A 15451-nucleotide genomic window follows, 5' to 3' on the forward strand; every position below is an offset into this window, starting at 1 on the left:
TGGTGTTCACTTCAAAAAGTATAAATCTACAGTTGCATTTTATTTTCTGAGCTCATTATGTGATACATAATTGTACGTTTTCAATCCTCAATTTAATCAGGTAAAATATAGCTTTTCTACGAGACTTTACTTATTTACACTGGTTTCAAGCGATTTGGAGCGCAAAGGTTGATGGGAAAGTTAAAACGTTTATTTTACCCTCGGCAGTTTTTTTTTTTACTTCGTGAAGAGCAATCGATACCAGAGGTCTCTAAGGCTGTGCAATTTATTTATATTTGTTTATGTTTTATGTTAAAAGTATCATGTTTTGTTAATTGATAATGACCAATGGGATTGATGTGATCATTGACACTTCACATAACCTAATAGGCCTTTAAAACCATATAAAATATGATTTTCTCTTAAAATAATACACTCTGGTTTTTAGATCTTGCTAAACAAATGTAAGAGTAAAATAGATCTGTATTGGTATTTCAAACAACATAGATATATTTAAATTGTATACGTAATTATATTATGGTGTCAACAATGTAGTTTTTCAAGGAGCTATTATTTTATTGAGTTCGCCATTTTTGATCCAACTTGGCTTCCATAGTCTCTTCTCGTTTTTCTCTGTCCAGTTACGATCACTCACGCTTTTGAGTCAAAGAAGATGGAAGATATTTCTTTGGACGAAGTGATACGTCGACGCGGTTTCAACAACAAAGAAACAATTAAAAGGTATTAATTTAGCAATTTATGAGTTTGAATGCAATTTATGAACGTTATACATTGAGTTGTATCATTCAACGTAATGAAGAAATTCAATTTCCAGAAAGCCTCGGCTATTTCAGTTCATCAGCGGTCCTTTTTCAAGGCCTGTACTCGCAGTTGGATTAGCTTCAGTCATGTAGCTAACGTTAATATCTATCGCTACACTGCAGACACTGATTTCCCTGATATCAATGAGCCAAATACGCGCAGCTAGCTATTTATCAGGGCTCCGTTTAACTAGTTAGCTAACTAGGTAAAAAAGTTTTTATCAGCATTTGATAACGGTACGTTAGCTATCGACCAAAAAAGAACCGAATAAGGTAAACAGTTCGCTGGAATGTACGTTAGGTAGTTAGCTATAAACTAACAATGGTTACAAACGCAGAAACGTACAGCTAACGTAGCTAGTTAGTATACCTATATATATGGTATAGAGCGCGAGTCAGTCTTGTAGATCCTCTACCTAGAGCCATATGTAGTCAACTAGTTGTAGCCTAGTCCTCCATGATCTAATATTCACAATTTGGAAAAAACAAGGAGCGCATATCAGAACCGCTAACGTTATAGTGTTTGATTTTGTATATCGTTTTGAGTACGTATACCTAGAGAGCCATACTGAATGTAGGGCAAAATCAAATACTATAGCTGGTCTTATACGCGCTCCATGTGTGTTTTGCTAAATGTGGATATTAGATCATGGAGGATTAGGCTACAACTAATTGACTACCAATGTCGACCTCTTCCTCTTGTCTTTCAGGCCTATGTTCGGCAGGGGTGCTGGAGGGGTCGGGAGGACCTTTGATGCCCGACAGAAAATTGGGATGACAGATGTCAGACAGAGACTTGGTGGAGGAGGAGGAACTGGTAACCAAAAACCAGACCTGGCCTGCAGGGCAAATAGCTTTTCAGTAGTATCAAATGTTCAACAGAATGACTTTGTTGGAACTCAAAAAATGATTTAATTCTGAACAGCTTTTGGAGCAATGCTCAAGGTAATGGGTGAAATAATACATTCCCCAGCCTTTGCCAGAGTTAAAGCAGGTATTTTGTGTGAGGACCTGCCTGTTGCCCTATTGAGAAGTAGAGGGATGTATTCCATTTGACGGATTGATTTTGTGTGAAGTGGACATGAAAAATGCTTATTGAGACTTCAAGAGATCTGACCTGGATGTCTCTCTTACCTAAGCCCCATTTACAAAATAATATTTTGTTTCAAACTACACATTTTACTGTTGGACTACATTATGTTCTGTTAAGCATTCTTGCAAGTCAGATCAGACATTGGAATGTTTTTTTGCCTTCTGCTCACTCTTGTCCTGCTTTCGCTTCCTCCAGCTTTTCAAGTGAAGGATGCCAGAGAGAAACTTGGCCAGAAAGATGCCCGCTTCCGAATCCGTGGCGGAGGAGGAGCAGGTGGGGTCCAGGATGCCCGACAGATGATCAACTCACGGAAAGGAGGACCGAATACATTTAATGTTACCCCACAGAGTTTACAGCAGATACCAGCAGCACAGCTACAGACACATGTGCAGCAGATACAGATACACACTACCAACGACATTGCCAGTGCAAATGCCAGGCAGTTTACCCCCAACCTACAAGGAATGAACATTAGAGCTAGGGTTACGCAACAGCTGGGGGGTGCACCTAAGAGGATGATGGATGCTCGTGATAGGCTGAGCCTCAAGAGGAGCATTGGAGCTCCACCAAGCCAAGGAATGGTAGCACCCATGAAGATCACCAAAACCATCCAGGTAAGTGATCAGGCTGACAGTTGGCTCCAAAGTGATAGTAACCACAGGTCCAGGATCTGCTCTAATATTATCCAGGCTTAGCTACTAGACAGAATTGACCCACTTGTCGCTCAAGATGTGCACGGATAAGAGAAAATGCTAGTTCTTGCATTGTTTATAGTGGTAAAGCATAGCCTCACTCCAAACATAGTTGCTAACTGAAGTTAATTAGGAATTAGTTTAAAATTCAACTAGGCTTATTTGCTATTTAGTTATTGGTTGCATGCTTTTAGAGTCAAATATTAATTCACCTTCTGAATAATGATTTTATTAAACTTTTTTTTTTAGCTGCAAAGGCCGGTAGGGATGTCAATTGGGATCCGTATGAACATGCCAAGCAGGGGTTCCCAGGTAAGAGACATATTTTTAGGTTTTTGATAAGAATCAGAAGGTTAGATGGCAGAATTTATTCAAATTTTCTTTAGAGTATATCAACTGAATTTGGTTGATTTCTGCTGGTCATGCGCCACTGCAATGCATATGTGAGTGAGTAACGTACCATCTCTCCCTCAGTCTTTCTCAGGTGATGATGATATCCCTAGCAAACCGATGAAGACCACTACTGGCAACCATATGCTGCAGTCACGGGTGCGAAGACTACGCTAGATTTTCTTAACTTTTCTCTTTCTGTTGCTTTTCCCTAAATGATTTGTATCTGTAATTCTTTATTATTCAATATAACTCGAATATCCCTTTAATACTGCCACACTGGCTGTATTGGTGTCTCACTCTCAACTTTCCATTCATTCACTGAAAAGTTTCAATGCTTTCTCTCTTTCTCCAACAGCCTGGCACCCTGGGCTGCCCTTTCTCAATGTCAGCCCCCATCACTAAAGTAGTCAAAAACGATGCGTACACCGCTCCTCGTCCCCCAGTGCCTGTGGCACCCACAAGGCCCAACCCTAGTGTGGGGGCCTCTCGCTCCTCTGCTCCCGCCTTACAGCCCATCTCCAGGACCCTCCGGCAGGCAGGGCCCACAGCAGAGCCCAACTCCCAGCCTCCTCCACCCCCACAGGTCAGTCTCCACATGTCCCTTCACTCAGCTACTGGAGCAATGGATTACATAAGGTCATCTCTATAGGAATGTGTTGGTAGGGATGCTAGCAAATACCTATAGACTTCCAGTCATTGTGCTAATGCTAGTTATCATTGGCTCGCAAAACTACATCTAACTTCATACTGGACAGAGACATACAAATGGTATCCACAAGTTTATCTGATTCTGGGGAAGTAGATAAATGGCCTCCTTGTCAAAATCCCGACGTATCTCTCTAACGCAGCGGTGGGCAATTCCAGTTCTCGGGTCCTGATTGGTGTCAGTTTTGCCCCAGCCCCAGCTAACACACCTGACTCCAATAATCACCTAATCATGATCTTCAGTTTAGAATGCAGTTTGATTAATCAGCAGTGTTTGCTAGGGATGGAGAAAAAGTGTGACACCAATGCCCACCCCTGCTCTAACCAGTTAACAAGCGGTTAAATTAGTTCCAAACAGTAAAATTATGTGACCAACAGAAAATGCTTTGCATGCGTAAAAGGAATTGACATTTTTTCATATGAAGGAAAGCGTCCAGGTTTCAAACAATTAAGTGTTCAACATGTAACTGCCACCAGCTCAGATTGCAAGGTGGATGAATGGAGAGGATGTGCACTTGTTTTTTTTAACCATGCCAGATCGGTTACTCTGGTTGGAAAGAAGTGCAGTTTGCTTCATATTAGGAGTTAAGAAATACAAATAGTAGTAAAAGAAAGCTGGAATCCTCCTCTTTTGAGTAGACACACATCAACACGCGATTGCATTTAGAATTGTTTCCCGCAATGACTGGGCTTATAAGAACACGTCTCACTCCAAGCAGATAGCAACCAGCTGTTTGAGGAGCTGCGAGTGCTCAATGCCCGACAGGTGATATTCTGCTCAAACTAGGCTCTGTATGCGGTGCGCATTTAATAAATAAGATGCATAACGAACTAATGAAAACACACGGCAATTTAATTCCATTAAGTTATGCAAATTAAACTATAGACTGATAAGCATGACCGGTCAAATATATTGATGGCGGCTAACCGACTAACGGTCAATTGCATCCGTTTTTTAAATATCAAATCATTTCTGGTTAACAATTAAGTGCCTAGTGTGAAAACAAACATTTATTCTTAGCAAATAGCAATTTCTCAAGCAAGAATTTTGCCAGGACTATCTGGGAGAGCTCTGAGTGAGGAGGGGAAAACTGAAAACTAGTTGTTATAGGCAGAGAGGTTTGGAACTCTTTGTCTATTGACTAATTTACTGCATAGTGAGGTCACATTGCAGGCCAAAACTCCATCCCACCTCAACAGGCTGAAATTTCAAGCGGTCTTTTCAAACGGCTCCTACACTAAAAAGGCATTGTAATTTTCACAGTATTATTCCAACTTCATAGTGTTGAAATGTATATAAACCACAGGAAAGTCACATTTTGGACTGCACTGGGCCTTTAACATCACCAGTTGGCAGCATAGCTAGCCTTGGGGTCAGTAATCAACCTACTTCTCTCTTGTTGATGATAGATTAACGTAAAGCCTAGCATTGGCTTGTTGTGTTGGTGTGAGCTGTATATGTATTTGACTGTAAAATGTTTTGGTGCACCCCTCCCAGCCTACCTTCAGTCCTCTGGAGGGGACTAAAATAACAGTGAATAATCTGCACCCCCGTGTCACTGAAGAGGACATAGTGGTAAGTACCTCACGATGTTCAGTTCTCTGCTGTTTTAGATTCTCTCTTTAGCTGTGTGTGTAAATTGCAGAACTGCTTACGATGCAGCCATGACTCATTAAGCACATTCAACTGACCTTTTTCCTGTGTTCTTGTGACGGTCCACAGGAGCTGTTCTGTGTGTGCGGTGCCTTGAAGCGAGCGAGGCTGGTGAAGGTGGGGATGGCTGAAGTGGTGTTTGTGAGGAAGGAGGACGCTGTGAGCGCCTACAGGAAATACAACAACCGCTGTCTGGATGGTACGGGCCTTCAGCAAGGGCAATTTTTATTTTAAGGTTGATTGAGTTTTTTGGGAACCAGCCTCGATGATGCATGATAATGATGCAGGTGATGATGAATAGTTATCTGAAAAGGCATTGGTTTTACTTTCTTAAATCTTTATTCATTTTCTTCCCAAGGCCAGCCCATGAAGTGCAATCTTCACATACAGGGGAATATCATCACTTCAGACCAGCCCATTCTTTTGTAAGTCTCTGTCTGTCTCTGTTATATTCATATTTCTCACTGCCCCCTTGGTTGCGTTGCAATCAAATCAAACTTTCCAGTATTAAATTGTAGTCCACGATGTGCATGATTTCTTCCTTTCCAATTGCAATGCACGTTGTCTTTCAGCATCACATAAAATCCCCTATTTATCTCTCACAGGAGGCTCAGTGACACTCCAGGCAGTGGAAGGAAAGAGGGTCTGCCCCTCTCTTTGTCTCGCCCCGGGGGCCGTCCAGCCTCCTCTCAGCCCACACCTGAGGTGGATCCCCAGACCATCCTCAGGGCCCTGTTCAAATCTACTGTCCAGACCCCCTCTACCACAGAGTCTCCCGGTTCACAGTGCACAGCCTTCCGCATTAAGATATAACTTTCTAGTACATCCACACACATACGTGTCACACAACACATAATACATCCACCCTCCTGTTTGACAGAGACATCTACTGAGATGATCAAATAGCATGATACTGTATTTGTATAAATTTGACAGATCATTGGCAGGTTGTAACATCTAAAATTAACACACTGTTGCCGTCGTCCAGATTTTTAGGAAAGAAAACCATTTGTAGCCGTGGCGTACTACATAGATGCATGTCTCATAACGGACCAATGTGAGGCAGTCTGATTTGTTCATTTATTGTTTTAATCAAATTTGGTGGGGGGATAAACTGGACAGTTGTAGGTATTCTTTTTTTTGTATCACATGGTTCACTTTTACAACTGTTCAAATAGTTCACATTGAACACCCCTCTTGGAATCAAGAGATGTTTTGTGCTGGTTGGAGTCGCGCCCCCCCAACCGATGGTCTCACTATGACCTGATGCACGAACTCATGAAGATACTTGTACTGTGAACTACAGGCAACAGTGGTTCTTGTACTGGACATGATGTAAAGTTTGATTTCAGAATGACTTGTACACATGCTCGTATTCCATTGTGGTTTTTGGTTTGCCGTTCTCCTTTTTGTGGCATTCAGGTTGTTCTATGCTTATTTGTGGCTGTTATTTGACTCTTTATTGCTTTGTCGCAGCTTAGAGAAGTTATGCTAATTTGCTCAATTTATGTTCAACTGTCTGTAAATTGCTTTTTACAGCTGCCTTTTATGTCAGTCATGAAGATATGGTAGTGAGGTCAGATCTATGTACAAGTTAATTACTGCCAATAAATATGTTGCTTTATAAAGATGTGTTCATATTGATGTGTGTGTATATAAATGATTGGTTCATATCCTTATTTCTCAATAGAATTTTGATAATTTTGCATTAGTGTCTTTATGTTTGTCTGCTAGACCGGGGTTCACAAAACCTTTTGGGGCCGGAGATCCCTTTTGTGATAGCAAATTCATCAGGGACCCCCTCATAAACAGATTACAACACGAGTGCAATTAAAAAAAAAAAAAAGGGCTTACAAGGAGTTTTACATGGTTCGCCCAGCAATGCACAGCAGACAAAGTCCCAGGCCCTGGGAAGGAGCATTTAAAAGACCCTGCTTTTGGCATCTGAGAGAAAATGTAGCAGTTTTAATTTTGTCATGGGGCAGACATGTTTTGTTGTTCCAGCTTTAAAGATATTCTGCAATTCTACACATTTTGCCATGAGGCAGAGAGCAAACTGCTGTTTTAAAGCTTTAATTGGGGAATAGTATTGAGTTTAAAAATGTATAAATGGTGGCGTACTGTGAATACCAATATCCTTGAGCCTCCCTTGGCCCATGTTGCCCAGGGCTAAGGACATCTATTGTAGATAAATACTATTACATAGTGATCTATTACATACTTTACATTTATTCCACGGATCCCTTGGCCAAAAGTCGTATAATCTGTTAGTAATATCCTTTTTATTTTTTATGAAATGTTAAATATATACGTTGAGATCTGGCCGCGGAACCCTGCAGTACACCTGGACCCCATTTTGAGAACCCCTGTGAGACAGCTAGAGCCTCTAAAAAGTAGGATTAACATTTTTGGTGGGGGGATTTGTATTAAGCATATTTAGACTAAAACCAATCCATTTCTACTTCCTGTGTGAAAGGTCGCAAAGAAGATGGCGCCGTCCAGGACGAAACATGCCAACCAGGCTTGTGTTATTCCAGGTGGTTTTACAGGTAACCATTGCTAAAATAACACGCAAACGGAGAATGTGATTTAAAAAATATAATTTTGTGTTTGTTAGTTCGATCATGATCTCATTCTGTTTCAACCACACTAGCTTGCTTCTAGCTAGCTAACTCCACAACATATGTCGAACACTCAATTTAAGCTTGCTTCAAGACCAAACTTTGTAAACACATGAGTCTTGATGTTGTTGGTGCCTTATGGTGTTTAACGATTAAAATCGGTCAACTTGATGTCTATATTATTTGGACTGCATTCCCTAATACTACATAATGTAGCTTAAGCAACGATTGTCTACTATGTTTTACTCTCAGGCTGAAACCATTAGTAACCTCTGGGTCTCCCTGGAGTTGTAGACAATGTATTAGGACCTGCCTAGACAGATGTTTGTCTGTTTTGACTGTATTTTGACTGAACCACTCTTCTCAGTGCTTTCTCTACAGTTCAGTACTGACAGTGTTGCTCAGCACAAAATATGTGTAAAAGAGCACCGGGTGCGAGCAGAGAAAACCACACAAAGACCCCTCGACAGAACACTGTTTGTCCTTAACATTCCCCCATATTGCTCTGAGGTACGTTTATGTTGTAAAGACTGCCAATTACCAATCAGTGTGCATGTGATTGTTGTACTATTAGCAAGTCTACAGAAAAATTAAATGTTTGTGCTACAGCTGTGTGGCCAAATAAGGTATAAAAGTACTAATCTCTTTCTGCTGTCTTTCAGGGTGTCATAAAGGAGCTCTTCTCTCAGTTTGGTCCTGTTCAGTCTGTGGAGCTGAGGGAGAAGCCAGGTTCCTTTGAGCACTCAGGACCCAAGCTGGCTAAGTATTTCACACCAGCACAAAAACAGGTATGCCATGAATCCGGACAACGAAGCTCGGTGTTTAGATCAGATTGATTATTGAAGTGCCTATGGACACCTTTTCAGTATTGAGCCTTTTCTGTTTCCATTCCCTACAGGGGTTCAGAGTGGGTTACATCGTGTTTCAGAAGGCCATCAGTATTACAGCAGTGAAGTCCCATCCCCATGATGTCCCATTGGTTGTTTCCACAGAGCAGCGACCTGTGTGGACAGGTCTACAGAGTGAGTGAGCTTTAAAGTGCTCTTCTAGATGCTTGGTCTTTTCTAAATATCGGCAGAATGTATAAAATTGGAAAGACATTTCACCCATATTGAATACAGTATTAAACATGCCTTTCACTTGTCTCGCTTTGTTTCTTTGTCTTTAGAATGGATTCATCAGTACAAGCAGTCATTTGCTCAGCCAGACAAACTACAGGAGGCAGTTGACACCTTCATGCAGGATTACGATAAGAGAAAAGAAGAGGTCAAATTCTCCCCCTGTATCTCAATCTCAACTCATTTAGGTACCGTATTTCTGTTAACAATTTTTTTTTTCTTACCCAGGAGGCAGAGCGACAAAAGGAGGAGGCTGAGGAGCAGCTGGAGGATGAGGAGGGCTGGGTAAAAGTTACCAGGGGTAAAAGCGGGACCAAGACCCGCCCCCACAGTGAGGTATCCAATCAGAAAGCTCTGCAGAAGGAGAGCAGAAAGAGGAAGCGAAAGGAGCTCATGAACTTCTACACCTGGCAGCACAGAAACACACAGAAAGAACGTAAGTTATGGTTCTAGTCATTTGATCACAACAGAAGCACAATGTGTGGTGAAATCCTTTTATTCTTTAGTGCAAAACTTTAACTTTTTTGTTCAGTCATTCTGGCTTCACTGCTAACTTTGTTCATATTACTCAGTCACTGCATTTTGAAAAGGGTTATTCTCTCTTTCAGACATCGCTGAACTGAGGAAAAAGTTTGAAGAGGACAAACAGCGAATTGCTTTGCTAAGAGCACAGAGGAAGTTCCGACCTTACTGAATCAAGTTTCTTCTGAGATTCTCCCCACCTTCCTGTTTTTTAAACCACCTAATCACACCATTGATGACAATAAATATAAATTTACTCTGTATAGTCTTGTTTGTCACTGATACAGTAATTTATGGAGTCTTCAAGTTTGATTGGTATTTGATTCAAAAGTTGTGAATCAATACCTTAGGATCACTTCTCGTTTTCCAACAGACACCCTTGTATTCTGCTATTTCTGGGGCTGTAGGATAGGAGGCTTTAATATCTGATATTTTACTTTCAGTTTTAGCGCTATGTACTCAGTTTGTGACCTTTACCAAAGTATCAAAGGCAAACTGGCTGCATAATACATGTGATGTACATTTGTTATGCATTGGAATGCACATGGCCAGTGAAGGTATTTAATGGTAGTTGAAATGAATACCAATTGTAAAGTGTTCATAGAGGTGCTTTATTGGGCTTGTTCAACCTGTAGGCCAGTCTCATTGTTTCTGGTTTCCATTTCCACGTCATTTTCTGCCACTTGACAACTCATCGACCATGAAGAGAACAGGAGGAAGAACAGGATGGAGGTACAGATGACCGTGACAGAATACATTGACACCTGAAATGCTGAGGGCCGCCAGCAAGAGAAAATGTTAGTGTCAGTTTCATTCCACTCATACAGGAGCTGTGGGGTAAGTTTAGACATTTTGGGTATGGTTTCCTAGAAACTAGGAAGATGTAATTTCATGGAGTCTGAAGGAAGAAACCACATGGAAAAGAGGTAAGCAAGTTATGTCCAAAAAAGTATTGTATGATGCTTGGATCTAAACCAAAATAGATCATTAAATACTGTTCTATACATCAGTTGGAGTCTATAAGCTTCAATATGTGGTCCTAAGCCTAGCATGAAAGTGCATTGTTGTAGTGTGGGTTAATATAGTAAAAATGTTTGCCTTGGAGTAAGTTGAGCCAAAGGCAAGTGAGAAAATGTAAGAGTTCTTCCCAGGCATAATGCAAGGCATTATCGCTGGTATATGTAAAAGTGTAAAAAAGTACAACGTTAGGTGTTAAGCCTGTGTTGAAATATGCTTGAATTGATTAAAAGACAAAGAGCAATTGTGATTGTATATTTTTCCCAAACACAGGATTTTAAAAAGATGGTGGTAATATTTAATTCAGTACAGAAATGTGTATGTGGCTCAACTACTCGGGGTCGAGCTATGTTTTAAAAACTAACGCTTAAATTAATTCACATTATTTCCAGGGATACACATCCTGAAATAAGTAGATATCTTTGTTAGAAAGAATACTACATTTCCCTTGACAGAGTGATGTTGAATGTAAAAAAAAAAAAAGTCTCAACTTACCCCACTCTCCCCTATTTGGAATGTGCTTACCTATATTCAGATCACTATGATTCCCTTCCTGTTCAGAACTGTTCTGACCCAACAACACAGGACCAAATGAGACTAACTGGGTGACTCGATCTGACCCAGACTCCCTCCTCGCCCTCTCACCATCAGGTGCTGGATGGAGGAGGATGAGACAGCATGACTATTGGATGAAATATCCCAATTCACAGTGTTAGGGTGAATGTAGAACATAGGGACCTGAAACACTCACAGGTGATGGAGAAATGTTGTTTACACTCTTCCTCTGTGCAGATTTCCACCCAGCAGTAAAAGTACACCTGAGAAACAAGATTCAGTAATCAGTGTTTTCCCCAACCCTGGTCCTCCAGTACCCCAACAGTACAGATTTCCGTTGTAGTCCTGGACAAAACACACCTCATTCAACTCATTGAGGGCTTGATGATTAGTTGAATCAGGTGTGCTTGTCAGGGCTACAATGAAAATGTGTACTGTTGGCATCATCAATGACCAGGGTTGGGAAACACTGCTGCAGATGGAGGACCAAGAGATCTTTGTTTTGACAATTTATACTAAACAAAAATAAACATAACATGCAACAATTTTACAGTTCATATAAGGAAATCAGTCAATTGAAATAAATTAGGCCCTAATCTATGGATTTCATATGATTGGGCAAGGGCACAGCCATGGGTGGGCCTGGGAGGACATAGGCCCAAACACTTGGGAGCCAGGCCCAGCCAATCAGAATTAGTTTTTCCCCACAGAAGAGCTTTATTACAAACAGAAATACTCCTCAATTTCATCAGCTGTCCGGGTGGCTGGTCTCAGACAATCCCGCAGGTGAAGAAGCCGGATGTGGAGGTCCTGGGCTGGTGTGGTTACACGTGGTCTGTGGTTGTGTGACTGGTTGGACATACTGCCAAATTCTCTAATACGACGGAGGCGGCTTATGGTGGAGAAATAAACATTACATTTTCTGGCAACAACTCTGGTGGATCTTCCTGCAGTCAGAATGTCAATTGCACACTCTCTCAAAACCTGAGACATCTGTGACATTGTGTTGTGACAAAACTGCACATTTTAGAGTGGCCTTTTCTTGTCCCCAGAACAAGGTGCACCTCTATAATGATCATGCCGTTTAATCAGTTTCTTGATATGCCACACCTTTCAGGTGGATGGATTATCTTGGCAAATGAGAAATGCTCACTAACGGGGGATGTAAACAAATTTGTGCACAACATTTGAGAGAAATATGCTTTGTGTGTGTATGGAAGAGTTCTGGGATCTTTTATTTCAGCTCATGAAACCAACACTTTACGTGTTGCGTTTATATTTTTGTTCAGTATATATATTAGCAAAATGTTCAGATACTTCAGATAAATAGGATAGACCTTACCTCCTCCACACTGAGATTGCCCGTCTCAGGGTCCACGAAGGAAAAGGTCTTGACATCAAACCTCCTGACCTGGGAGTGAGAGGTTGTCTTCCCCTGACTGTCCACTGGGACAGAACTCCTCATGTTGTCCAGAGGGTTAGGACAGCTGTCAGGGAGAAGGATGGGAGTGAGACTACTAAACCAATGTATATTGACAGTCTTCATATTCACAGTGATTAATCTTGAGTCAGTATAGGAAAACTTTTGTCTCCCTCCCTCTCACCCATCATAGAGTAGTGTCCATACGGAGTGTCTGGAGGCAGGGTAGGCGAAGCAGTCACGCACACACAGGGAGAGACTGGGGTCAGGGGAGGGTGGAGCGATTGACACCTCCACATACACAGGCTTACGCAGATAGAGGGTCAGGGGCAGCTGGTCCTCAGGGAGGAAAGAGGTAAAGGACTCATCTGGAAAAAAGAAAAGGGCCAGGATGATGGAGGTCTACCAGTGTAACAGTGTGTGAAGTGACAACTCTTGATGCCATATACTTGCAGTGTTTGGATTTGGCATCCCTTGCTTGGTCTGTGGAAACCATATTGTTTTACTACAGTACCTGTGGCTATTCTCATCTGCACTCGGACAGTCCCCAGTGCAGTCACAGGTGGAGGGTTAGTTGGGTTTAAGGACCACAGATCAGTGTGGAGGAGAGCGGACCCCTCGTATTGACACTGGACCTGCAGACTACAAGTCTCATTCAAAACATTTACTCCATAATAGTTTCAAGCAATTAGGTTCTGGCTAAAGCCACAATATGGTAAAGTAGTCCAAATTGTAGTGCACTGTCCACAGGCAGGAAGAGAAATAAGCAGCTACCTGAAGGGAGAATGTTTGCCTGTAATCTTTGGATGCAGTTCCTCTACCTCCACCTCATAGCTTACAACATCCCCATTCACCTGTAAATATAAGAGGGGGAACAAGGTATTTTAGCATACCTAAGAGTATTCAACACTGCAAGAAAAAGCAGCATTATATTACTACCAGAGGCATTCTGGACAGAAGTATACTACTGTAGATTAGGGCAGAAGGTAAATTAGACCTACTGACTCACCATCATCCTTGTGCCACACTCCCTCACCCCGATTTTAAAGACAGCTGTATCTGCAGAGGTAGCTACAGGAGAGCACTGTGGCTGACCCTTGACGGCAAGGTTGTTGGGGTTGAGTGGGGGGTCAGTGTCTGTCTGTCGCCTTCACAGAGAACACAAAATGGCCATCCAGAGAACAGGCTGAGAGCAAGAGGAGGAGACAGAAACAAGGAGTTATTCTTGACATTTAATCTCTGATATCACTATGCGCCAATCTCACCACGACAGTCACTATCCCTCTGCTGATACTTTCTTTCAGAAGCATGTTCTCCATTGTACAAAATACACACAAAGCGAATTCCATTACTGTTCATTCTGTAATAGCAAGCCGAGTCATGATCATCATAGCAGCATCCCAGTTTGAGACAGCCATCATTGGAGACATCCTGGGGCCCACAGTCCACACCCAAAGCTCTATGGATGCTGCATTTTCCTGATCGTGCTGAAGGAAAGTAAATTGGAAGAATGACTTTTACAGAGGTGGTACTAAATGGCACTGCAATCACTATGTGGGATAAATCATCTAAAATTCACTCCCTATGAAATTATATGAACTCACAGGTGCGACCGATGATGGGTTTCTGGGCCATCATCTTTAGTAGGGGGCAGCTAATTTTGACCCTGTACCATTGATCCCCTGCATCCAGCTGAACTCTCAAAGATACAACCACTGTGTCACCCTAAAGATAAACCAAAGTGGTTTGATATGGCAATCAGTAGGTTTACACACAGACCAAGACCTCTCAATGCAATGAACATCAAAAATACATGACCATACCTCAACCTGTGTGTAGCAACTGTCATATCGACTCTGGAAAGAAAGAGTACCATTCTTCTCTCCCCTTCTCACTCCACAATATTCTTTGGCTTTTGGCACAGGCACACTGACTCCAGACCTGTCTGGGGGAAATGAGATCAACCAGCATACCATACTTTCTAATTAAACAAACAAAATCTGCAGATATAGAGGGCTAAACTATAATGGCTATTTACCTTTTACGCGCAGGTTATGAAGAACCGCTTGACCGAAAACTGCGCGTATTCGTCGGGCGGTGCAGGTGACTCGAGGCAGGGCATCTTGTGCTCTAGTTTGAGCGGTTTTCTGCTGCACGAGAGTTGAAAGGTATCGGTAATATGGCGCAAAGAATGCAAAAATTACACAAATCATAAGTAGCATTGTTAGGCTACAGGTTATGCTATGTTTTAATTAGTTAAATGATTCACAATTGAACAATATAATTGTGACAAAAGTAATATTTTGCGCGGTATTTGTGTGGTTTCTTTGTGTAGTGAAGAAACGTGTCTTGCAAGACCAGTAATTGGAGTGATGAGGCAGGACATTGCGTCAGGCTTTGTTAGCCTACAGGTGATTAAGTCAATTATCACAGTCTGACTGTATGTAGGCCTGCTGTATGTAACACATCCGGGACTGAATGAATGATAACATTTCATTTTATGAATACATTTGATTTATTATTAAGGGATCCTTCCAACTTTTACCCCATTGTTTTCTTTAATAGCCTACTGTGGGGAAAAGTTATGCTATATTGTGGACTTTCATTATAATTCTATGTTGAATCCTAAGGAAAATAAGGACATATCACCCTTGATTAAAAGGTCAAAGTAAAGTGAAGGTAATGTATGCCACATTTGCACTCTGCATACAATACTAGGCAATTAATTTTCACCTCAGGGTCAGTAAATGCAATTATTACATAACAACCTCAATCCCCTCCTCTTTTCTCACAGTCGCCATGCTCATTTCTCAGTCCCTATGGCAATGCTTGTACCGATTGCTTGTACCCACCCATTCTAT

The 15451-nt window shown here is 41.6% G+C and overlaps 2 protein-coding genes and 1 pseudogene across 2 annotated transcripts; 2 read left to right on the plus strand and 1 right to left on the minus strand.

Moving 5' to 3' along the window:
- Positions 1 to 156: 156 nt before the first annotated feature.
- Positions 157 to 6965, plus strand: LOC139565505 (polymerase delta-interacting protein 3-like). Its single transcript, XM_071385905.1, has 11 exons — positions 157 to 246; positions 621 to 720; positions 1511 to 1617; positions 2089 to 2507; positions 2835 to 2897; positions 3060 to 3134; positions 3334 to 3561; positions 5182 to 5259; positions 5407 to 5536; positions 5696 to 5762; positions 5943 to 6965. The coding sequence occupies exons 2-11, from the start codon at positions 653 to 655 to the stop codon at positions 6148 to 6150; spliced, it is 1443 nt and encodes a 480-aa protein (XP_071242006.1). The 5' UTR covers positions 157 to 246; positions 621 to 652; the 3' UTR covers positions 6151 to 6965.
- A 783-nt stretch (positions 6966 to 7748) lies between these two features.
- On the plus strand, positions 7749 to 9859 carry LOC139565507 (ribosomal RNA-processing protein 7 homolog A-like). Its single transcript, XM_071385906.1, has 7 exons — positions 7749 to 7886; positions 8326 to 8468; positions 8621 to 8746; positions 8857 to 8980; positions 9127 to 9224; positions 9305 to 9512; positions 9685 to 9859. The coding sequence occupies exons 1-7, from the start codon at positions 7826 to 7828 to the stop codon at positions 9768 to 9770; spliced, it is 846 nt and encodes a 281-aa protein (XP_071242007.1). The 5' UTR covers positions 7749 to 7825; the 3' UTR covers positions 9771 to 9859.
- Positions 9860 to 10184: 325 nt separating this feature from the next.
- On the minus strand, positions 10185 to 15013 carry LOC139565504 (zona pellucida sperm-binding protein 4-like; annotated as a pseudogene).
- Positions 15014 to 15451: the final 438 nt, after the last annotated feature.

The sequence above is a fragment of the Salvelinus alpinus genome, chromosome 36 (assembly GCF_045679555.1).
Source record: "Salvelinus alpinus chromosome 36, SLU_Salpinus.1, whole genome shotgun sequence".
Lineage (NCBI taxonomy): Eukaryota > Metazoa > Chordata > Actinopteri > Salmoniformes > Salmonidae > Salvelinus > Salvelinus alpinus.